The sequence below is a fragment of the Aegilops tauschii genome, chromosome 1 (assembly GCF_002575655.3).
Source record: "Aegilops tauschii subsp. strangulata cultivar AL8/78 chromosome 1, Aet v6.0, whole genome shotgun sequence".
NCBI classification, from domain to species: Eukaryota; Viridiplantae; Streptophyta; class Magnoliopsida; order Poales; family Poaceae; genus Aegilops; species Aegilops tauschii.
In genome coordinates this window covers 472,332,007-472,357,954 of record NC_053035.3, presented here as the reverse complement: position 1 = coordinate 472,357,954, position 25,948 = coordinate 472,332,007, and the positions used below count along the sequence as shown (strand labels likewise).

Genomic DNA, 25,948 nt, shown 5'->3' with positions numbered 1-25,948 from the left:
TATATATAATTTAGTGTGTCAAAAACCATTACAGAACATCATGAATAGATAATTAAGTGACCAAATTAATAAAAGTTCATCATCACATTAAAACCAAAGTACATACATAGTTCTCATCTAACAACATATAGCTCTCCAGAGCATCTAATTAATTAAACCATACATTGAAACTATGTAAAACATTTCAATGCGAAAACAAATGCGATCATAATCGCAACCAAGGTAACAATTGATCCAACGGCATAATAATACCAAGCCTCGGTATGAATGGCATATTTTCTAATCTTTCTAATCTTCAAGCGCATTGCATCCATCTTGATCTTGTGATCATCGACGACATCCGCAACATGCAACTCCAATATCATCTTCTCCTCCTCAATTTTTTTTTATTTTTTCCTTCAAGAAATTATTTTCTTCTTCAACTAAATTTAACCTCTCGACAATAGGGTCGGTCGGAATTTCCGGTTCACATACCTCCTAGATAAATAAAATCTATGTCACGTTGGTCGGCATAATTTTCACAAACAATAAATGAACCAATAGTTATAAAGATAATATATACCACATCCGAATCATAGACAGGACGAGGACCGACGGGGGCGGATACCAAACCATCGCACTATATAATAACAAGCAATAAAATAGTAAGAAAATTAGACAAGTATCTATCTAAAGTAAGAATTTTTTTCTTTCAGAAAGAAGATAAGAACAAGAGGCTCACCACGGTGGTGCCGGCGACGAGATCGGCGCAGGCGATCGACGGCGGTGAAGACGGGAATGGGACGTGACGGGCCGCTAAACCTAGACAAATCTCGAGGAAAATGGAGCTTTGAGGTCGAGCTTCGAGAGGAGAAAGCTTAACTAGTGTGGCTCGGGCATTTCATCGAACACCTCATGTGCATAGGAGGTGAGCTAGAGCACCACAAAGCCCTCCCCTCGCCGGCCAGAAAGAAATAAAGCACTGGACCGGGACTAAAAGGCAGCCTGTGGTCCCGCTTCAAGCCACCAACCGGGACCAATGGTGGTGGGCCAGGAGCGAGACCCATTGGTCCCGGTTCTTCCCACCAACCGGGACCAATGCCCCCACGAGGCCCGGCAGGCCCCTGGCCTCACGAACCGGGACCAGTGCCCCCATTGGTCCCGGTTCTGGACTGAACCGGGACTAATGGGCTGACCCGGCCTGAACTAAAGCCCCATTTTCTACTAGTGTCCTCCGCCGTGATGGTAAACACTCCGGTCTCTCCTTCGATCACTGGTGTGTACTACTATCTTGGAGGGTATGGTGTGCTAATGACACTCATTTAATTAAACACTCATGTGTTTGTTGCCATCTCTGTTAATAAAAGTGATTGTAATTGGAGACTTTGAGCTCATCGACAAAAGAGCTACATTGACTGTGTGGAAACCACGGGCATCAGTTTCGGAGAAGCTTTCCTTGAGTCCTTGTCATGACATCGAGGGTGACATTTCCGCGGTGTACCCGGCAAGAAAAAAGATTTTTCGTTGACGCGTCATGTTATATGTGGGCGTTTTCTTGCAATTTTCAGCCTTCTAATCAGTTTGTCGCGATGATGAGTTTAGTATGCTATGGCGGTGGCATGTCACATCGTGGAATACTTTGAGGGGCCTTTGATGACTCGTCTACACAAAATTTACACCAGAAAAAACAAGAGATTTCCACATTATTTTTCTTTAATTAACCTAGCACTGATAGCAAAATTTCTAGTCTACATTTTCTCATAAGTTGAGCCAGTAATCTTTTAGTAGTATTTTTTTTGCGGGAAAAACTTTGAATCTATTCATCTTCAATCATGATAGTACAACAAACACTAGAAATAATAAAAATTACATCCAGATCCGTAGACCACCTAGCGACGACTACAAGCACTGAAGCGAGCCGAAGGCGCGCTGCTGTCATCGCGGCATCGCCCCTCCCTCGCCGGAGCCGGGCAAACGTTGTTGTAGCAGACAGTCGGAAAGTCGTCGTGCTAAGTTGAGCCAGTAATCTTTTAGTAGTATTTAAAGCTTCTTTCCACTCGACGATGTCAGTCCAAAAAAAAAGAAGTAACAAATCTGCCAAGTCAATCCAAAAGTCTGTCCAAGTCGAGGCAAAACCATGAGTGACACGTTAGTTAAAGTTAGTTGGTATTCCCTCCGTCCTAAAATGTAAGATGTTTCTTAACACTATGAGAATGTCAAAAAACATCTTACATTTTGGGACAGAAGTTTGTACTGTATTAATTACTGGCACCAGTGCACCACACATGTATATGTCCAACAGCAACATGCCAATTGCTAGTTAGCAAAAGCTAATGCCACCCTGGCTTTGTTCGATCGAGCAGCTGAAAATTCAGCGAGATGGTAATCAACGAAGCTTTCCTTTGGGAATGTAGATATTTATAGCAGCTCTACGAAACAGCTCTCGCCGGTCTCTTACTGCAAATCGCAAAACAAATTATCTACCTCGATCTTCAGGCCGGTGTGGTACAAATTATCTACACGTTAGTTAAAATCAGACCACACGGAGTATGTCGTAAGCAATCTCAAAACAAACAATGTCAACAAAAAATATACGAAAATCAGGAAGCAAGTATAAAAAATAAAAAAATGCCAAGCCCCCTAGCTTTTACGGCTGTACCACCATCAGTGGCGAGTTGCTGACGTGTACAGTTTTGCCTGTTTTGGAGCTTAGATACGCCTGCATGATGTGCATGGACTTGATCAGAGATTCAGAGTTTGGTAGCAGCTTGCAGTCAGCTAAGTTCAGGCAAATATTTATGCTTCGTGAGCGATACGTTCTGCGTCGTGGACTTTTCCATGTGTACTAAGTAGTTGTTGCCAATGTTTCTCTCCGATTTGACAGAGAAAAAGCGGCCGATGAAAATGTTATGGTCGCTGCCGCCGATCGACCATCGCCGACTCGGACAACTTAGTTTAACTGGTTTCAGAACGAAAAAATCGCCCACTTTGGTTCGTACTAGTGCTAAGCAGTAAAGTTTTCAGAAGCTGCACGCGGTTGCTTCGGTGTTGCTCCATTTAACTCCTCGGTAACAAAGGTGTTGGGATTGGATTGAAATGGCCGGCGTGTGGCTTCTTCGCCGGAAGTTTGCTTAAAGCTTCCTTGGCAGTCTTTCGTCAGTCACATGACCAATTCTTTTCTTATTTGTCAATTGTATAAACTCCCTTTCCTTTCAAGGTTCAACAGAGACGAAGAATGCGGCGTACTTGTGTGTACGGTGCTCTCACTCTGCTTGATGATTTATCTCTTTCTCCATCATAGGTACCACGTCCTAACGATCGCTCGAACAAAAGGCCGTCGTGTCGATCTCGCAGCACTACCAAATGTTCCTTCTTTAGCTGTCGAGAAAAAGAAACAGACTGTCAAGTTAGCAGAGTTTTAATTTCCGGTTTGAGATTTTTTTTGGCCCAAGGCCGAGATGGCCGAATTTCGGTCATTTTCTAAAATGTCGGTTGAAAGTTGACCGACATTTGACTGAAATTTGACCAATATTTGCCAAATTTGTCGGCGAAAGATACTTTTCGCCCCAGGCCGAGATTGCCAAAATTCGGCCACTTGGAGCTGATAATCCACGCCTTTTCGCACTAATATAGCACTAAAAGGATGCAACTTCAGCACCGCGGACAACATTCTGCACTTGAGAACAGCAACGGATCGTATCCTTTCCCAATCAGTTGCTACATATCATCAGCTAGCACATGGATGTGTCTCTCGCTGTCGTTTCCTCTTGTCTCGGCTCTTTGCCACACGAAGATTCTGCATCCAAAACCGCCTGTCCGTCTGCCTAATCAGTGCTGGCAGCCAACGAGGATAACTACCATTACCATAACCAGTCCTGCATAGTTGCAGACAGAATGTCACTCTCAAACAACCCATACGGACTGGTCAAAGGGATGCCCCCCTCCCAGCTACCGTCCAACAAACCTCAGTGTCAAAATCAGAAGGTCCCTCCGCTGCCTAACAATTTTGCTATTAGTAGCACTACTCTTTGGGTCACTCGTTCTAAAGACTGAAGGTGCAGATGCATGCAACGAGCTCGCTGAGTCGGAGAGCATGGGACGGATCAACACGCCCGAGGGGCTCGCGCATGTGACTTGTTTTCGCGCGTCCCCGCCGCCGTCTACACGCCCGACAAAATGTTGAAGCAAGAATCACTTCTAAACAAGCTTTCATCCCATTTTATATATAACACAACAATCAAATAGGATACATAGGCGAATGCTACAGGAAGATGGGGTGACCCTCGTATAATGCCGATTCCAAGATAATTGGATCACGCAGAGCACACTCAACTACGCTACCAATAATCACTCGCCGGCCGCCAGTTGCTAGTACCACCGCAATCTATCCTTGATCCGACCATATAATCTAGAAGCTTCTACTTATTTTGTTTTATTTATTTACACGCTTTTCTCTTTCCCATGTACCACGATATGTTCAAGTACTAGTATGTAGGTGTTTTTTTTGGAGGGAATAGTATGTAACTCCCTCCATTCCTAAATATAAGATCTTTTAAAGATTTCAATATGGACTACATACAGAGCAAAATGAGTGAATTTACACTCTAAAATACGTCTATATACATCCGTATGTAGTTCATATTAAAATCTGTAAAATGTCTTATATTTAGGAACGGTAGGAGTAGGTGTTTATTTTTTGAAACAATTCAAATATTGATCCAGTTTTACAAACCTTCCATGCGGCAAGAGGTAAAGAAAAATAAGTCGAGTACATAGGAGAAAACCTAGGAAATGTTTTTTTAAGTAACTGGCATGAACTCTCCTTTTCACTAAACTAGTAAGCGTAAACGTACAATACACGTCTCTGCATGGTCATACGTTTTATAGAAATTATTTGCACTCACTTGCTTCACTTAGATCATTTTTGAGAGTTGAATAGGGAGTGCTAATTTGCACGAGTTATATGGTTGGTGAAGGAAATATGCACTAGAGGCAATAATAAAGTTATTATTTATTTTCTCATATCATGATAAATGTTTATTATTCATGCTAGAATTGTATTAACCGGAAACATAATACATGTGTGAATACATAGACAAACATAGTGTCATTAGTATGCCTCTACTTGACTAGCTCGTTAATCAAAGATGGTTGAGTTTCCTAGCCATGGACATGAGTTGTCATTTGATTAACGAAATCACATCATTAGGAAAATGATGTGAATGACTTGACCCGTTCCGTTAGCTTAGCACTTGATCGTTTAGTTTACTGCTATTGCTTTCTCCATGACTTATACATGTTCCTGTGACTATGAGATTATGCAACTCCCGAATACCGGAAGAACACTTTGTGTACTACCACACGTCACAACGTAACTGGGTGATTATAAAGGTGCTCTACAGGTGTCTCCGATGGTGTTTGTTGAGTTGACATAGATCGAGATTAGGATTTGTCACTCCGATTGTCGGAGAGGTATCTCTGGGCCCTCTCGGTAATGCACATCACAATAAGCCTTGCAAGCAATGTGACTAATGAGTTAGTTACGGGATGATGCATTACCAAACGAGTAAAGAGACTTGCCGGTAACGAGATTGAGCTAGGTATTGAGATACCGACAATCGAATCTCGGGCAAGTAACATACCGATGACAAAGGGAACAACGTATGTTGTTATGCGGTTTGACCGATAAAGATCTTCGTAGAATATGTAGGAACCAATATGAGAATCCAGGTTCCGCTATTGGTTATTGACCGGAGACATGTCTCGGTCATGTCTACATAGTTCTCGAACCCGTAGGGTCCGCACGCTTAAAGTTTTGTGACGATCGGTATTATGAGTTTTTGTGATTTGATGTACCGAAGGTAGCTCGGAGTCCCGGACATGATCACGGACATGACGAGGAGTCTCGAAATGGTCGAGACGTAAAGATCGATATATTGGACGACTATGTTCGGACACCGGAAGTGTTTCGGGAGGTTTCGGACATATATCAGAGTACCGGGGGTTACCGTAACCCCCTGGGGAGTGTAATGGGCCTATTGGGCCTTAGTGGAGAAGAGGAGGGGCGGCCAGGGCAGGCCGCGCGCCCCCTCCCCCTCTAGTCCGAATTGGACAAGGAGGGGGGCAACGCCCCCCTTTCCTTCCTCCTCTCTCCTTCCCTTCCCCTTCTCCTACTCCTACTAGGAAAGAAGGAGTCCTACTCCCGGTGGGAGTAGGACTCGCCCCTTGGCGCGCCCTCCTCCTTGGTCGGCCGCCTCCCCCTAGCTCCTTTATATACGGGGGCAAAGGGGCACCCCAAGACACAACAATTGATTATTGATCTCTTAGCCGTGTGCGGTGCCCCCCTCCACCATAATCCACCTCGGTCATATCGTAGCGGTGCTTAGGCGAAGCCTGCGTCGGTAGCATCATCATCACCGTCACCACACCGTCGTGCTGACGAAGCTCTTCCCGGAAGCTCTACTGGATCGTGAGCTCGCGGGACGTCACCAAGCTGAACGTGTGCTGAACGCGGAGGTGCCATACGTTCGGTGCTGAGGATCGGTCGATCGTGAAGACGTACGACTACATCAACCGCGTTGTCATAACGCTTCCGCTTACGGTCTACGAGGGTACGTAGACAACACTCTCCCCTCTCGTTGCTATGCATCACCATGATCTTGCGTGTGCGTAGGATTTTTTTTGAAATTACTACGTTCCCCAACAGTGGCATCCGAGGCAGGTTTATGCGTAGATATTATATGCACGAGTAGAACACAAGTGAGTTGTGGGCGATACAAGTCATACTGCTTACCAGCATGTCATACTTTGGTTCGGCGGTATTGTTGGATGAAGCGGCTCGGACCGACATTACGCGTACGCCTACGCGAGACTGGTTCTACCGACGTGCTTTGCACACAGGTGGTTGGCGGGTGTCAGTTTCTCCAACTTTAGTTGAACCGAGTGTGGCGACGCCCGGTCCTTCTGAAGATTAAAACAACACTAACTTGATGAAATATCGTTGTGGTTTTGATGCGTAGGTAAGAACGGTTCTTGCTCAGCCCGTAACAGCCACGTAAAACTTGCAACAACAAAGTAGAGGACGTCTAACTTGTTTTTGCAGGGCATGTTGTGATGTGATATGGTCAAGGCATGATGCTATATTTATTGTATGAGATGATCATGTTTTGTAACAGAGTTATCGGCAACTGACAGGAGCCATATGGTTGTCGCTTTATTGTATGCAATGCAATTGCCCTGTAAATGCTTTACTTTATCACTAAGCAGTAGCGATAGTCGTAGAAGCAATAGTTGGCGAGACGACAACGATGCTACGATGGAGATCAAGGTGTCGCGCCGGTGATGATGTGGCGGTGCTTTGGAGATGGCCATATCATATCACTTATATTGATTGCATGTGATGTTTATCTTTTATGCGTCTTATTCTGCTTTGTTTGACGGTATCATTATAAGATGATCTCTCACTAAATTTCAAGGTCAAAGTGTTCTCCCTGAGTATGCACCGTTGCCAAAGTTCGTCGTGCCGAGACACCACATGATGATTGGGTGTGATAAGCTCAACGTTCATCTACAACGGGTGTAAGACAGTTTTGCACACGCAGAATACTCGGCTTAAACTTGACGAGCCTAGTATATGCAGATATGGCCTCGGAACACTGAGACCGAAAGGTCGAGCGTGAATCATATAGTAGATATGATCAACATAGTGATGTTCACCATTGAAAACTACTCCATCTCACGTGATGATCGGTTATGGCTTAGTCGATATGGATCACGTGATCACTTAGATGATTAGAGGGATGTCTATCTAAGTGGGAGTTCTTAAGTAATATGATTAATTGAACTTAAATTTATCATGAGCTTAGTACCTGATAGTATTTTGCTTGTCTATGTTGTTGTAGATAGATGGCCCGTACTGTTGTTCCGTTGAATTTTAATGTGTTCCTTGAGAAAGCAAGGTTGAAAGATGATGGTAGCAATTACACGGACTTGGTCCGTAACTTGAGGATTATCCTCATTGCTGCGCAGAAGAATTACGTCCTGGAAGCACCGCTGGGTGCCAGGCCTGCTGCAGATGCAACTGACGACGTTAAGAACGTCTGGCAGAGCAAAGCTGATGACTACTCGATAGTTCAGTGTGTCATGCTTTACGGCTTAGAACCGGGACTTCAACGACGTTTTGAACGTCATGGAGCATATGAGATGTTCCAGGAGTTGAAGTTAATATTTCAAGCAAATGCCCGGATTGAGAGATATGAAGTCTCCAATAAGTTCTACAGCTGCAAGATGGAGGAGAATAGTTCTATCAGTGAACATATACTCAAAATGTCTGGGTATAACAATCACTTGATGCAACTGGGAGTTAATCTTCCGGATGATAGCGTCATTGACAGAATTCTCCAATCACTGCCACCAAGCTACAAGAGCTTCGTGATGAACTATAACATGCAAGGGATGGATAAGACAATTCCCGAGCTCTTCGCAATGCTAAAGGCTGCGGAGGTAGAAATCAAAAAGGAGCATCAAGTGTTGATGGTCAACAAGACCACCAGTTTCAAGAAAAAGGGTAAAGGGGAGAAGAAGGGGAACTTCAAGAAGAACGACAAACAAGTTGCTGCTCAAGAGAAGAAACCTAAGTCTGGACCTAAGCCTTAGACTGAGTGCTTCTACTGCAAACAGACTGGTCACTGGAAGCGGAACCGCCCCAAATATTTGGCGGATAAGAAGGATGGCAAAGTGAACAAAGGTATATGTGATTTACATGTTATTGATGTGTACCTTACTAGAGCTCGCAGTAGCACCTGGGTATTTGATACTGGTTCTGTTGCTAATATTTGCAACTCGAAACAGGGACTACGGATTAAGCGAAGACTGGCTAAGGACGAGGTGACGATGCGTGTGGGAAATGTTTCCAAAGTCGATGTGATCGCCGTCAACATGCTACCTCTACATCTACTGTCGGGATTAGTTTTAGACCTGAATAATTGTTATTTGGTGCCAACGTTAAGCATGAACATTATATCTAGATCTTGTTTGATGCAAGACGGTTATTCATTTAAATCTGAGAATAATGGTTGTTCTATTTATATGAGTAATATCTTTTATGGTCATGCACCCTTGAAGAGTGGTCTATTTGTGTTGAATCTCGATAGTAGTGATACACATATTCATAATGTTGAAGCCAAAAGATGCAGAGTTGATAATGATAGTGCAACTTATTTGTGGCACTGCCGTTTGGGTCATATTGGTGTAAAGCGCATGAAGAAACTCCATACTGATGGACTTCTGCAATCACTTGATTATGAATCACTTGGTACTTGCGAACCATGCGTCATGGGCAAGATGACTAAAACGCCGTTCTCGGAAACAATGGAGCGAGCAACAGATTTATTGAAAATCATACATACTGATGTATGTGGTCCGATGAATATTGAGGCTTGTGGCGGGTATCGTTATTTTCTCACCTTCACAGACGATTTGAGCAGATATGGGTATATCTACTTAATGAAACATAAGTCTGAAACATTTGAAAAATTCAAAGAATTTCATAGTGAAGTGGAAAATCATCGTAACAAGAAAATAAAGTTTCTACGATCTGATCGTGGAGGAGAATATTTGAGTTACGAGTTTGGTCTACATTTGAAACAATGCGGAATAGTTTCGCAACTCATGCCACCCAGAACACCACAGCGTAATGGTGTGTCCGAACATCGTAATCGTACTTTACTAGATATGGTTCGATCTATGATGTCTCTTACTGATTTACCGCTATCGTTTTGGGGTTATGCTTTAGAGACGGCTGCATTCACGTTAAATAGGGCACCATCAAAATCCGTTGAGACGACGCCTTATGAACTGTGGTTTGGCAAGAAACCAAAGTTGTCGTTTCTTAAAGTTTGGGGCTGCGATGCTTATGTGAAAAGCTTCAACCTGATAAGCTCGAATCTAAATCGGGGAAATGTGTCTTCATAGGATACCCAAAGGAAACTGTTGGGTACACCTTCTATCACAGATCCGAAGGCAGGACATTTGTTGCTAAAAATGGATCCTTTCTAGAGAAGGAGTTTCTCTCGAAAGAAATGAGTGGGAGGAAAGTAGAACTTGATGAGGTAATTGTACCTGCTCCCTTATTGGAAAGTAGTTCATCACAGAAACCGGTTCGTGTGACACCTACACCAATTAATGATGAAGCTAATGATGTTGATCATGAAACTTCAGATCAAGTTACTACTGAATCTCGTAGGTCAACCAGAGTAAGATCCGCACTAGAGTGGTACGGTAATCCTATTCTGGAGGTCATGTTACTTGACCAAGGCGAACCTACGAACTATGAAGAAGCGATGGTGAGCCCAGATTCCGCAAAATGGCTTGAGGCCGTGAAATCTGAGATGGGATCCATGTATGAGAACAAAGTGTGGACTTTGGTTGACTTGCCCGATGATCGGCAAGCCATAGAGAATAAATGGATCTTCAAGAAGAAGACTGACGCTGGCGGTAATGTTACTGTCTACAAAGCTCAACTTGTTGCGAAAGGTTTTCGACAAGTTCAAGGGGTTGACTACGATGAGACTTTCTCACCCGTAGTGATGCTTAAGTTTGTCCGAATCATGTTAGCAATTGCCACATTTTATGATTATGAAATTTGGCAAATGGATGTCAAAACTGCATTCCTGAATGGATTTCTGGAAGAAGAGTTGTATATGATGCAACCAGAAGGTTTTGTCGATCCAAAGGGAGCTAACAAAGTGTGCAAGCTCCAGCGATCCATTTATGGACTGGTGCTAGCCTCTCGGAGTTGGAATAAACGTTTTGATAGTGTGATCAAAGCATATGGTTTTATACAGACTTTTTGGAGAAGCCTGTATTTACAAGAAAGTGAGTGGAAGCTCTGTAGCATTTCTAATATTATATGTGGATGGCATATTGTTGATTGGAAATGATATAGAATTTCTTGATAGCATAAAAGGATACTTGAATAAGAGTTTTTCAATGAAAGACCTCAGTGAAGCTGCTTACATATTGGGCATCAAGATCTATAGAGATAGATCAAGACGCTTAATTGGACTTTCACAAAGTACATACCTTGACAAAGTTTTGAAAAAGTTCAAAATGGATCAAGCAAAGAAAGGGTTCTTGCCTGTGTTACAAGGTGTGAAGTTGAGTCAGACTCAATGCTCGACCACTATAGAAGATAGAGAAAAAATGAAAAGTGTTCCCTATGCTTCAGCCATAGGCTCTATCATGTATGCAATGCTGTGTACCAGACCTGATGTGTGCCTTGCTATTAGTTTAGCAGGGAGGTACCAAAGTAATCCAGGAGTGGATCACTGGACAGCGGTTAAGAACATCCTGAAGTACCTAAAGTGGACTAAGGATATGTTTCTCGTTTATGGAGGTGAGAAAGAGCTCATCGTAAATGGTTACGTCGATGCAAGCTTTGACACTGATCCGGACGATTCTAAATCGCAAACCGGATACGTGTTTATATTGAACGATGGAGCTGTCAGTTGGTGCAGTTCTAAACAAAGGGTCGTGGCGGGATCTACGTGTGAAGCCGAGTACATAACTGCTTGAGAAGCAGCAAATGAAGGAGTCTGAATGAAGGAGTTCATATCCGATCTAGGTGTCATACCTAGTGCATCGAGTCCAATGAAAATCTTTTGTGACAATACTGGTGCAATTGCCTTGGCAAAGGAATCCAGATTTCACAAGAGAACCAAGCACATCAAGAGACGCTTCAATTCCATTCGGGATCAAGTACAGGTGGGAGACATAGAGATTGGAAAGATACATACGGATCTGAATGTTGCAGACCCGTTGACTAAGCCTCTTCCATGAGCAAAACATGATCAACACCAAGACTCCATGGGTGTTAGAATCATTACTGTGTAATCTAGATTATTGACTCTAGTGCAAATGGGAGACTGAAGGAAATATGCCCTAGAGGCAATAATAAAGTTATTATTTATTTCCTCATATCATGATGAATGTTTATTATTCATGCTAGAATTGTATTAACCGGAAACATAATACATGTGTGAATACATAGACAAACATAGTGTCACTAGTATGCCTCTACTTGACTAGCTCGTTAATCAAAGATGGTTGAGTTTCCTAGCCATGGACATGAGTTGTCATTTGATTAACGGGATCACATCATTAGGAGAATGATGTGATTGACTTGACCCATTCCGTTAGCTTAGCACTTGATCGTTTAGTTTACTGCTATTGCTTTCTCCATGACTTATACATGTTCCTGTGACTATGAGATTATGCAACTCCCGAATACCGGAAGAACACTTTGTGTGCTACCAAACGTCACAACATAACTGGGTGATTATAAAGGTGCTCTACAGGTGTCTCCGATGGTGTTTGTTGAGTTGGCATAGATCGATATTAGGATTTGTCACTCCGATTGTTGGAGAGCTATCTCTGGGCCCTCTCGGTAATGCACATCACAATAAGCCTTGCAAGCAATGTGACTAATGAGTTAGTTGCGGGATGATGCATTACCGAACGAGTAAAGAGACTTGCCGGTAACGAGATTGAGCTAGGTATTGAGATACCGACAATCGAATCTCGGGCAAGTAACATACCGATGACAAAGGGAACAACGTATGCTGTTATGCGGTTTGACCGATAAAGATCTTCGTAGAATATGTAGGAACCGATATGAGCATCCAGGTTCCGCTATTGGTTATTGACCGGAGACATGTCTCGGTCATGTCTACATAGTTCTCGAACCCGTAGGGTCCGCACGCTTAAAGTTCTGTGACGATCGGTATTATGATTTTTTGTGTTTTGATGTACCGAAGGTAGTTCGGAGTCCCGGATATGATCACAGACATGACAAGGAGTCTCGAAATGGTCGAGACGTAAAGATCGATATATTGGACGACTATGTTCGGACACCGAAAGTGTTTCAGGAGGTTTCAGACATATACCGGAGTACCGGGGGGTTACCGGAACCCCCCGGGGAGTGTAATGGGCCTATTGGGCCTTAGTGGAGAAGAGGAGGGGCGGCCAGGGCAGGCCGCGTGCCCCATCCCCCTCTAGTCCGAATTGGACAAGGAGGGGGGGCGGCGCCCCCCTTTCCTTCCTCCTCTCTCCTTCCCTTCCCCCTTCTCCTACTCCTACTAGGAAAGAAGGAGTCCTACCCCCGGTGGGAGTAGGACTCCCCCCTTGGCGCGCCCTCGTCCTTGGCCGGCCGCCTCCCCCTAGCTCCTTTATATACGGGGGCAGGGGTGCACCCCAAGACACAACAATTGATCATTGATCTCTTAGCCGTGTGAGGGCCCCCCCTCCACCATAATCCACCTCGGTCATATCGTAGCGGTGCTTAGGCGAAGCCCTGCGTCGGTATCATCGTCATCACTGTCACCACATCGTCGTGCTGACGAAGCTCTTCCCGGAAGCTCTACTGGATCGTGAGTTCGTGGGACGTCACCGAGCTGAACGTGTGCTGAACGCGGAGGTGCCGTACGTTCGGTGCTGAGGATCGGTCGATCCTGAAGACGTACGACTACATCTACCGCGTTGTTATAACGCTTCCGCTTACGATCTACGAGGGTACGCAGACAACACTCTCCCCTCTCGTTGCTATGCATCACCATGATCTTGCGTGTGCGTAGGAATTTTTTTGAAATTACTACGTTCCCCAACAGTTGGTCCAAAAATAATAGGTATATAAAGGTGGTATAATAAAAACTAGCATGGCCTCGTGGGCGTTGCTAACTTGGTGCCCCTCCGCTCAGCCTCTTATCTTTTCCCTCTCACCCCCTCCCCCTTTCTCTCCCATCTCACTAACGCCGCCATGGACGACCTCGGCCTTCCTCTCGTGCCAGGCTGAGGTCGTACCACTGCCCTTGCCATTCACCCGTGATACCTCGCCAACCTCCACCGCCGGTCATGCTTATCCTGAACCACCGGCCTGGGAGCTAGTGGTCCACGCAACGGAGCTCGAAGGCATGCTTTGACTGCCACCAGGCACTGCCGTCACGTGCCGGCTGCGCCTTGGCCTTGCTGGCCACGCTGGCATGAGCATGGCCCTTGTTGTGGTGGACATGATTGTGGCTGTCGTCGTCGAGCACGCCTCGACTTGCACTGTTCCGACTCCGGCAGATGTGCGCATGTGTACTATTTGATGAAATGCTTGCGATGAAATAAGCTTGAGAGAGAAGAGTGTTAATGATGACATGTGAGCCCATCTTGTCATAATGCCAAACATACGATCAAATAAACACCTCTAAGTTGTATGCCACATCAGGTCTAACGTGTGGACCCGATCTGTCATAATCGCGATTAAAGTTAACCAACACAATAATCAATGCAACATGGTAGTTCTTTTAAACAGCGAATAAAAACCATGTTAGGTTAAAAAAAAGGTAGTCTTTTGAAAACCTAACCCCAACTATGGTAGTTTTATGCTATTAACTCTACGCCTCGCGCTTGTTCCCGTGTGCCCTCTTCCACAGAACATTCAATGAAGCCTAGCTGCATCCTCTTCTTTCTTCTTTATGCCATGCATTTAGACCTTTAAATCCCTTCGCCTTGATATTTGAAAGCTTTAAATATTTTTTTACATTTGAATGCCATGAAACAGTGAAAATTTTCATCCCTACAATCTTTTCATGCTCTTTATGTCTGTACTGGACTCCTATATTGGACACCAAAACGTCGAATTTGATGCGCACCAAAACGTCGAATGGAAATGGGCCCAAATACATAAGTGAATTCGCTATTACGCGCTCTCCCCTTCCATGTTATGGAGGGTCCTCCTATTTGGCGACCTGCGCGTCAAAAGACGATGAAACACACAACATGGGGGAGTCTGGCATCATTACATGGGTTGGCCCAACTCCCGCTCATTCGCTGCATTTTTTCCTGCTCATGATAGTTTCTTTCTCTCTCATTCATACATTTCTATCACGTATGTTTCATACTTTCATCCAATACTATTTCATCAAAACAAACAAAAAAATGTTTGGATTCAAAAAATGTTCACGAAATTATAAAAATTTTGTGGATTGTTTTCAAAATGATCGCATATTCAAAAAATGTTCAAGATTTTGAAAAATGTTCGTGGTACTAAAAATATGTTCGGGTACATTAAAAAATATTCATGATCTTTTAAAAAATGTTCACTAAAATAATAAAAATTGTTCACTAAGAGAATAAAAGTCTTGAATTACAAAAATTTCATTGATTCAAAAAATGTCCGTTGATTCGAAAAATGTTCATGCATTTTCAAAAAAATTGTCAAAAAAAATCATGAATTTTGAAAAATATTTCCAGATTTCAAGAAATATTGGTTCTAAAAATGTTTGCCGATTCGGACAAATGTTGAATAATTTCAAACAATATTCCGCAATTTCACAAATTGTTCACAAATTTAAAAAATCTTCACGATTTCAAAAAATATATTCATGAATTTGGAAAGATGTTCGCAAAATAAAAATGAAAGAAAAAAGGAAAATGCAAAACAAAAACGAGCATGAAAAAAAAGAACCAAAAATGAGAAAAGCAGAAAAAAATTGAAAGACAAAACGCAAAACAGAAAATAGATACTTCGTTAGGCCTTGTACAATCCAAGGTGCTTGAAGAAATAAACCAGACTTTTCTAAAGCACCGGTACTTATTTGTACAGAACAGACACTTGATTAAGTGTCTCTCCTGTAGAAATAGGCACCGGTATTTAAAAAAAGCTTAATTTATTTTTCTAAGCACCTTCCTAAGCGTCTAGTTACGGAGTTTCCCCGGTCCGATTTCGTTGGAATTGACTCCCATCTCCTCCTCTGGCCCTCCAAAAAAGAAAAAAGAAAAACAAATCTTCTCCTCTGGCCGCCGCGGCACTCCCTGGCCCTGCATGCCCGCCGCCGGATCCCATCTCCTCTGGCCGTAGCGGCCCTCCCCGACGCCGGGTCCCATCTCCTCCGGCTGTGCACTGCCGCCGGATCCCCATCTCCTTATCTGCCCCTTCTTCCCCTTCCCGGCCTCCCGTTCGTCCTCTGCCCAGCATTGGTTCAGGAGCAAAAGTTCAGAGCGGATGCATTGATGGATCTCTGCAGAGTAAGTAGCTATGCCACAGGTTATAGTGTCGTTGCCTCAGTTAATTTTCTTACCTGTGAACGTGGGAACTACTCCCTCCGTCCGGAAATACCTGTCGGAGGAATGGATCCGACAAGTATTTCCGGACGGAGGGAGTATAATTTTCTGAAGTTCTATACCCTTGGTGTTGAGTTCTGATTTCCCTTAAATACTCTCTCTGTACATATAGTTGGTCACTCATAGCTTACACTTTCTTTTGGCAGTCAGACATGAAGATGAAGAAATTATTGCATAAAATTGACAACTCCAGTTTATTACCCAGTTATATATGATGGCAACAAGTAAACCAATTTCATGGTATTATGGTTGCATTTCTCGTATTTTGCATCCAAGGCGTATGGTTTTGTTATAAAAGGCGAGACTCATACAGCAAGCTTGCAGAACTGTATTATCGTTACCTCCAGTGGTGAATGTAGGGGGAGGGGGGTGCTTCCATAGGCTCGAGCCCCCCCTCCAAAATTGGGAAAAAATTACTCATATTCAGCCTAGCCTCACATCAAAATTTAAACCTTATTTGAACTAAAAAACTGAGAGTTAGTGCCTTTTTCTTCACACCGTTAACATTGAGCCCCCACGCCACTGGTTACCTCATCATCAGTGGTGCACATTCTGCTATCACCCTGAACTGAATGCACTGCTACATACCTCATATCTACTCCCTCCATTCCCAAGTATAAGTCTTTTTAGAGATTCCAACAAGTGACTACATCCAGCAAAATGAGTGAATCTACACTCTAAAATATGTCTACATACATCTGTATGTTGTAGTCCATTTGAAATGTCTAAAAAAACTTATATTTAGGAACGGAGGAAGTAGATAATAATTGGAAGTGATAGATTTTAATATTTGCCGTAGAACAGTTGATTTTTCTGATGCAAATTGCAGCCTTCTACCTGTATCCAATTTTGTTTTTGTTTGTCTGAATAATTGTGCAAGGCAATGTTTTCTGCTCGAATTATTCGAATTTGGGTACCTGGCTTTTAGCAAGTGAAATGTGCAATGCATCATCTTCATACTGATGTTACTACGCAATTACAAAGTTTGCCATCCAAACAAGATTTGGCATTAAAGCCTCACTAAGACTCGATCGGCCAATTCAGTGAACATCTAAACAATTAATTTGTATTCATGCCCATGACAGTTTCATTGCTGATTTGGTATTACAACCAATTCAATACGGAGCCCCCCAATACAGACATCCAAACAGATCGTTAAGACAATTCAGTTTTTTATCCCCCACCATGCCGGGTATTCTTCTATAGTTATGCCTTTGCAGTGGGGCAAGACGCCATCCAAACCATTTCCCCACCAATCTAAACTGATGTTCTCTATTCCTATGTATAAATAGATTGAGACGACCATTAAAGCCAAAGCAGCATCAAGGGCACCTGAAAGCAATTTCTTCTTTATTCTTTCTAAATGCAGACCTTTAGTGAATGCTCTAAATCTTTATATACAAAGGAGAATACCATGCAAAATCTCTCATCCCTGGAGCCCTCATTCATCTTTTCTTGCTCTCAATTTTATCCTCAGGCCTGCCGTGGATGCATGAGAATATTCTCAATTATGCACCGGACAACCATGTACAATTATACCCTTTGCAGTGGGGCAAGAAGCCAGAGGACATCCATCTGAGACATTGCCCCACCAGTTCAAAGTGATGTTATCTAGTTCCAGGCATAAATATATCAAGACAGCCATGAATGCCAAACCAGCATCAAGGGCACCTGAAAGAAGGTAATTGTGTCTCTTCCACCAGTTATGTCGGTACTTATAGACCACATAACCTGACAAAAATGCAACGCATATCCACGCCGTGTAGTTTACTGCAGTGGCAGGAGGCATATGACTGATTCCACCAAGCAGCACAGGCATATTGACAAGTAAGATCCATTTTTGGCCTGGGAATGCCTTGTGTGCAAGCCAGACAAGGAGGGGAGCAATGGCACCGCCCAAAAAGAACCAGTTCACAGCAGAGTAAGTTCCCAAATCACCGAATATTCTGCGTGGGCTGATAAGGCCCCATATGACTGATGCATCGTAGAATAAATGATCGTAAGGGCAGGTCCAAGTGCTGCCTGCTGGGAGGAGCTCGGTGTTGCACATATTGGGGATTGTGTCCATCATCCACCATGCTGTTCCAAGGTACACAAATGCTGATATCAAAGTGCCTACAACCTGTTATTTTCAATAACTTCACTTTTAGCTAGGGACACGTACAATTGATACAATGGGGAAAATATAAATGTGATTATCTTGGACAAGTAACGGTCGTTGTTCATGTGACTAGTGTAGTAGCTGACCTGAGCCATAAACATGGTCCTTGGGGGAATCTTCATGTAGTGGCCCAACTTAAAATCTTGCAGAAATGCTAGAGCTTGACGAGGGGCAACGTGGCCATATACCTTGAAACACATGTTTGCAACAGGTCGTCCAGGATATAAGTAACCCATGATGTACTCCGTGATGATATTCAAACCTGGAGTCTGTCAATATGATATAAAAATAAATAGCTAAACTGCTAGCTGCTCCTAGCTAGAGCTGCAGGACATATAGGATCCATGTGTGTTCAAGTTTGGATCCATACCTGGTTGGTTGTTGCTGTGATGATTCCAATTGGAAGGGTGTAGAAAATGGAAAGGGCACATGCAAGCAGTATCCCCCACCAGGGTAACTGAAGTTGCTCAATGTAGTACTCACAAGTGAACACGGTGATTGCAGCACTGGCAACAAGGATGCAAATGAACCACCATTCAGGGACCTGCCTGTATCTCCTCATAAGCTTTGTGTGTACATCCATCTTTCTATCCTGGAAAGCTGATTTGCTTAACTGCCAAATTTCACTGGACGGACACAAGTACACATTGCAAGTTTAGTCGCATATCTAGCTACTTTTGCTCAAAGGACAAAGGAAGCAGATAGTGAAATTACGTACCTTCCATGGAAAAGGATAACATGGACAATCGTTGCAGTCAGGCAAGCAAAACCAAGACCATAGCTGACAGCAAAGAATGTGCTTATGTATAGTGGCCCATTCTTCTCATAGGCATTTGCATCGAAGTGGAACTCGGAATCCACAATACTAGAGATGTTGTATTTCTGACCAGTCGCCGTAAAGAGACCATCTGAAAAGATGGGGAAGTTCCGCGCCTCGTAGACGTTGAACCAGTAGGCGATGGGCGTGACTAGATAAATGTAGATGAAGAAGCCCACGGCAATGTTGGCAGTGGCAAACAAGGGGCTAGCGAGAGGGCTTCCGAGGTACGAGGAGATGGATGACCAGTCAAGCCCAATTGCACCTATGCCAAGGCCGTGGAGGCCTGAGCCAAGCTGTTGAGCGACTACAGAGGCGGGGAAGATCCAACAGATCCAGGAAATGGAAGTGAGCATCTCAAACAGGTAGCCTGGGAAGATGTAGTAGGCAAAACTGCACGCGAATGCCACCATGAAGAATTGAGTGCGCGTCATGCCGCCTTTGCGCCTTCGTTCCTTCTCATGAAGTGCCCTGATCAGCATATGTATCATGATTCATGAATCTGTAAGTTACTTGTTCATAAACACATCAGTAGTACTCATTCTATTTTCTTATTAGTTGGTAGAAGTTTCATTTCAACAAACTGTAAAAAATTTGCTGACAAAGTGCTGAATTTTTCCGAGGCGGTATTTACGACTATCTTGATAAACATGTAAGGTTTCTGTTTTGATGAGGGTGCTTGCTAATTTCTGAAGTCACAAATTTATCCATGCATTTACGAATTGTGGGCCTCAGTTCAGGCGGAACTGGTAAAAGCACAAGGCTGCATTTTGGTCATAAAAATACAGTAGGTAATTGAATCTTTGGATTTACTGCAATCTAATCCTGACTTGCGTTCTAACTTCCTATTTTTGCCCCTTGGTAAAATTATTGTAGTGAGCTTCACAGAATCTTGGAAGTGGTAATAGATTATTCTGTTTTTCTTTTTAACTTTCTTTCTTTTACATGGAGGCTGATCGGCGGTCTTCTTATTTACTCAGGATAACTGGACACCCTTCTGGTTCTGTCTTGTGCAATTTGCACCTGCACTGATTGATATTAGAGTTGCCAGAACCATTGGCGGAGCTTGAAAGAAAAAGTTGGGCGGGCCAGACTAAACAAGATCACATTTTTTTTTAGACATTTGTGAATACTCAATAGCTTTTGTTCTCATTGAATTTTCATCCGATATGTTAACAAAAAAGTTACTGGGAAGATACTAATATTTACCTTATTACGCCTTGTTTCAATGATCTTCTTACACTAAAAATTGTGAAAAACCTGGGCGGGCCATGGCCCGGTTTAGCCCCAACAAAGCTCCGCAATGGTTTTATTATCGAATAGGTAATTGATTTCTGTCCATTTTGGTAGCTCAATGCAGAAGTTTTGTAAGGCAATATTATGTTGACATCTACTTTCTGTGACAGCGTTAATTTCATGTCAGTGTCTAAGTGACAGGAAAGTGATAGAATCGAATGTTCACACAGTGATACTATTCAGCGAGCTTCCATGGCGACGTGCAACTTGGCCGCTTGCAATCATTCTGCTTGTGGTACCACTAACACTACCTAACATTCAAGGCTGCGACGACTCCATGACCACCCGCTACCACACAATGATTAGCTAGAACAATTCGTCAAGCATGATGCTACGACACTGTAGAGCTGGCTGATCTAAGAAATTATATGCTCGCAAACTGCAATAACATGCACCCCTTTATTGAATAAGGATGCAACAGTATATGATGCTACTCTGATAACATTAAAAACTGTGACACTCTGTTTGATGTTATAGGAGTATTTGTTACTGGGTATTAAATTATCGCGGATTCAGAGCTAATACCTGGTGGCTGATTGGCGGTCTTCTTATTTACTCCCTCCGTCCAACGTCTTACATTATGGGACGGAGGGAGTACTCAGGATAATTGAACACCCTTCCGGTTCTGTCTTGTGTAATTTGCACATGCCGACATGCGCTGATGTAAGACCATCTACAACCGGAGCCCCCATATCCACTTCAATTGCCCAAGCGGCATGCCCGGTCACTACCCGATAGCGAAACACCAACCAACCGGACATGGCAAACGCTGGCTAAACGTCAAGACTGCCTGGCACATCCCATACCCAGCCCATATTGGGGCGATATGGGGTGGACCGAATGCCCCTAGACATCGCCGCCACGTCGCACCAGCCCATTCTCACCCACACTGTCGCAACCCATGTCCCCAAACCCTTGTCAAACCTCACTCTCTCGACCTCTCAACTCCACTATCGTCTCCTCCCCCTCCTCTACCCCCCCTCCACCATGGTCGGGAACAGATCCGATAGCGATTCCGACGAGATCGACCGGCCGACGCTGGTGATGGACTCCTCGAGCTCGCCTGCGTCGGGCAACTAGGATCTCACGCTCCGCATTGCCCCTTGCCTCCTCCCCGGTGGCCCGGGTGGGCAGCTACAACTCTGTGTCAGCCTGTGGCCGCACAACTTGGTCCATCTGTGCCTTTCTCGGTAAGGCGGCAGGGCGAACAGTGGCGCCCGACACCTGCCCCTCCCTTGCACCGGAGAAAGCCGCATGGCTCGCGAGGGAGCATGCCCGTGCCACCGATTGCATGGCAGTATCATCTCCTCCTCCTAGGACAACGACACCACCAATGATGACGCTCCGCCCATCGAGGACAACCCGCGCTCCCGAGACCTCAAGGGGAAGCGACCGGCGAGGAAGTGGTGAACTCCGACGGCTCTCTCTTATTAATTACTTTTAATCAAAGTGTTTTAGTTAAGTGATGAACTCCGGCGGCTCTTTCGGACCAGATTGTAACTTAATCCCCTATCTATGTCAGATTACAATGTTTTATTTTATATGTTGCATGTCGATCTGCACGCTTTTGTAGGGATTTGGGGCAGACATTTGAGGACCATGGCTGTGGATTGGCACAAATAAAGTGTGATATGGGGTGGACCGGATGCCCCTGGACATCGCCGCCACGTCGCACCAGCCCATTCTCGCCCACACTGTCGCGGCTCATGTCCCCACAAATACCCCACCCCGGATTCCCAAACCTTGTCAAACCTCACTCTCTCGACCTCTCAACTCCACCATCATCTCCTCTACCCTCCACTTCGCCAGGCTGGGAACAGATCCGACAGCGATTTCGACGAGATCGGCCAGCCGATGCTTGTGAGGGACTCCTCGAGCTCATCTGTGCCGGGCAACTAGGATCTCACGCTCCGCATTTCCCTTTGCCTCTCGTGGATGGGCTCGGGCGCAGGCTCCTCCTCCCCGGCGGCCCGGCTGGGCAGCTACAGCTCCGTGCCGGCCTGTGGCCACACAACTAGGTCCGTCCGTGCCTTTCCCGGTCTGGCGCCAGGGCGACCAGTGGCGCCCGACACCTACCCCTCCCCGTGCGCCAGAGAAAGCCGCATGGCTCGCGAGGGAGCGTGCCAGTGACACCGATTGCATGGCAGTATCATTTCCTCCTCCTTGGACAACGACGCCACCAATGATGACGCTCCGCTTGCCGTCAACGCCTACGCGAGGACAACCCGCGCTCCCGAGACCTCAAGGGGAAGCGGCCGGCGAGGAAGTGGTGAACTCCGACAGCTCTCTTTGTTTAATTACTTTTAATCAAACTGTTTTAGTTGAGTAACTTGAGTGATGAACTCCGGCGGCTCTTTTGGACCAGATTGTAACTTAATCCCCTATCTATATCTACAATGTTTTATATGCTGCATGTTGATCTACGTTGTAGGAATTTGGGGCAGACATTTGAGCATAGTTGGCCAAACGGGCCGGCCCGGCCCGGCACGACACGGCCCATTCTAATCGTGCCTGGCCCGGCCCGGCCCGCCGAGGCACGATTATTATACAGGACGGGCCGTGCCGTGCCGGCCCGCGTGCTGCAGCCCAGGCACGGCCCAGCTGCTAATCGAGCCGGCCCACTGGCACGCCAAGCCCACTAGTCTGCCTGCTATTTCGCGCACTGGGCATTTTTAGCCTATTTTACCTGTTGGGCCATATAGAGATTTATAAAAAAATTAAAAAGGATAATCGGGCCGTGTCGTGCCGGCCCGCGTGCTCCGCCTAGCAGCCCAAGCACGGCCCAGGGCGTGCCGTGTGCTAGGCCCGGCCCGTTTAGCTCATGTCGTGCCTGGCCCATGGCAGGCCGTGCCGGGCGTGCTCACGGGCCGGCCTGGTTGGCCCGGCCCATTTGGCCAGCTATACATTTGAGGACCATGGCCGTGGATTGGGACAGATAAATGGTGACATGCCAGAGCCCTCCGGTGCTGCCCCAGCCAGCGCCGCAATGGTTTTATTCTTGAATCGGTAATCGGTTTCTGTCCAGTTTTGCTCTTGGAGTAACGTCTATAGTAGAAACGAATGTTCACACAGTAATACTACTATTCAGCGCAGCTTCCATGCCGACGTGCAACTTGGGCCTTCCCTTGCTTTAACCATTCTGTTTTTGGTACCACTGCCACCGCTACCTAACATTCAAGACCGCGATGACTCCGTGACCACACATTCATTAGCTACTACTACAACAATTCGTGAGGCATGATGCTGCTACCACACTAGTAGTACAGTGGCTGATCTAGCTAGGCGCACTGGTACCGTACTTACAAGAAATTATATCCTTGCAAACAGCAATAACATTGATTGGAAACTGTGATACTATACTAAGAAATTAGGAGTATATCCTTGCAAACAGCAATAATACTGTATGTGCACCACTCCACTTTTTATTGAATAATGATGCAACAGTACGTACTACTATGCTGCTTTGATAACATTGATTGAATCCCGTAATATAATGGAGTGCTACTAATCTGACATTGATTGAAAACTGTGGAGTATAATATTAATCGGAGTATCTATTATTGGGTATTAATTTATGGCAGATTCAGAGATACCTGAAGAGGGAGACCTGCACAAGGTTGGACGGCCACCACATCGCCGCCGGCTCCACGAGATACCGCCGGAATATGCCCGCCCACCCGAACCCCAGCACCTACATGCATGGCCGAGCCGAGTACCGCTTCATTCATGCTCCACTCCACCACTGAAGGCACCTTGAATATCAGCTATGAAGTACTACGAACCTGGCTGGTGAGGACGACGAGGAGGGAGACCAAGAAGGAGATGGGCTTGCCGTAGAAGACCCGGAGGACCGTGACGAGGTTGATGGCGAAGACGCTGCCGGCGCCGGCGTTGGCGAAGATGGTGATGAGCACGTGCTCCTTGACGTTGAACGGCCCCGGGTTGAGCGTGAACTCCCACCGCCGGCCCCGGAAGAAGGCGCGCTCGGGCAGCGCCGCGGCCATGAGCCGGCCCAGCGGCACCACGGCGACCTGCGCCGAGATGGCCGTGATCTCCAGCGGCTCCTTGCGGTACCCGAAGAAGGTGTTGAGGAAGGAGAGCGCCACGCAGGCGGTCGCGCCGAGCACCCACATCCGGAACGTCAGCACCGGCGTCGACGGGTCGTCTCCCACCGGCACCGTCAGCGCCACCTGCTCCACCGGCGAGTTCTCCGCCTCCTCCCATTCTTCTCCTTCCTCGGGCGAACTTGATGGCTGCACTGCACGGGAAGTTAAGCAACGTCAGCCATCGTCTTGCCAGTCCACGCCCAGTAAACGACTGAGCCGACGATTTTGTGGCTCGGCCGGCTTACGAAGTGGGGCGGTGATTTGGTCACCATGCTGGTCGTGGTCTTCCCCTTCTTCGTCTTCCTGGCCTTGTTCATGCAGTTCTTCTTGGTGGGAGGAGGAGGCCATGGTTAGGAGTGTTGGGACTTGTAATTATGCTCTATGGAAGCTTGTCGCTTTTGTTCCTTTTGGCTGGGAATTTTTGCAAAAAAAAAGAGAGAAAATTATAAGATATTGATATCTGAAAGCTCCCCGAGTCCCCATAGCTGATGGCGACACTTCTCACTATTACTCCCCCAGTGGAGTACCAAGGATCACATGGCACGCTTATCAAGGATCAATGGACCACATAAGTGTAGTTGTTGGGAAGATAACTTTCGATAAGGTTCTTTGCTATTAACATATTATTTTATTTTGTAAAATGTTCAAATCCACAATTTGACTTTGGGCAGATTTTTAAGCGCCCACACCCATAACAACATGTACTCCCTCCGTTCCATATTATGAGCATATTAGGGGCAAGTAAATGTCAGGTGTGGGTTCGAGTTAGGGAGAGAAATGAAATTTTCTCAATTTTATTATAGGTGGGTTTTCAGATAATTGGCTTAATTAATGATCCTTAAAAGAAGTGAAAGTTCAAATTTTGAAATGCAACAAAGGTGGATGTTACTTGTCTGAGCAGACATTGTGTTTGAAGGCCCACAAAACCAGGATCTCAAGCAGTGAAAGGTTGCCACCCGCGCGTGTGCAACTACTTCGTTCTACGGGATCTCCAATGGTTTCCTTTTATTTTTGTCAGCTGTTTTGTTACTGAAGATCAAGACGGCGAGCGCGAAGGCGAAGATTCAACTCATGGTCCAAGGCCTAGGCTCACTCGTCATCACATTCTTCCCCAGTGGCTTGCAGGCCCAGACCGGGCCCGTTAATCGGGATGTAATAGTCTCATTCAAATACATGTGTATGTGGTTAGTTGTGAATTAGAATAGAAGTAGGTGGCCTCGGCCAAGACACTGTGGCTACCGACATGTGTGGGAGGATAGATCCACGGTGATGAACTCGTTTGAATGATTACTAGAGAAAGTAGTTCACATTTGGCATCAGAACCATTTCGATCCTGGAGATTCCACGTCACCGGCACGCTTCGAGCAAAGTCCATTTTCGATGGTGGCAATGTCCAGCTCTGCTGCTTCGTCCTTGATTCCTATG

The 25,948-nt window shown here is 45.3% G+C and overlaps 1 protein-coding gene across 4 annotated transcripts; it reads right to left on the bottom strand.

Annotated features, from left to right (window-relative positions):
- Nucleotides 1-17,145: 17,145 nt before the first annotated feature.
- Nucleotides 17,146-24,941, bottom strand: LOC109773600 (oligopeptide transporter 7). 4 transcript variants are annotated; one of them, XM_020332304.4, is made up of 7 exons: nt 24,793-24,941; nt 24,200-24,675; nt 24,011-24,108; nt 19,023-19,592; nt 18,675-18,930; nt 18,391-18,573; nt 17,146-18,265 (listed from the first exon to the last, which is right to left on the bottom strand). In XM_020332304.4, exons 1-7 carry the CDS (start codon nt 24,869-24,871, stop codon nt 17,648-17,650), a joined length of 2,280 nt encoding a protein of 759 aa, XP_020187893.1. In that variant the 5' UTR covers nt 24,872-24,941; the 3' UTR covers nt 17,146-17,647. The 4 variants fall into 4 exon arrangements, with proteins under 4 accessions (XP_020187893.1, XP_020187887.1, XP_020187898.3 ...); XM_020332298.4 differs by having other exon boundaries at nt 24,769-24,931; XM_020332309.4 differs by having other exon boundaries at nt 24,200-24,670; nt 24,769-24,909.
- Between the last annotated feature and the right edge of the window lie 1,007 nt (nt 24,942-25,948).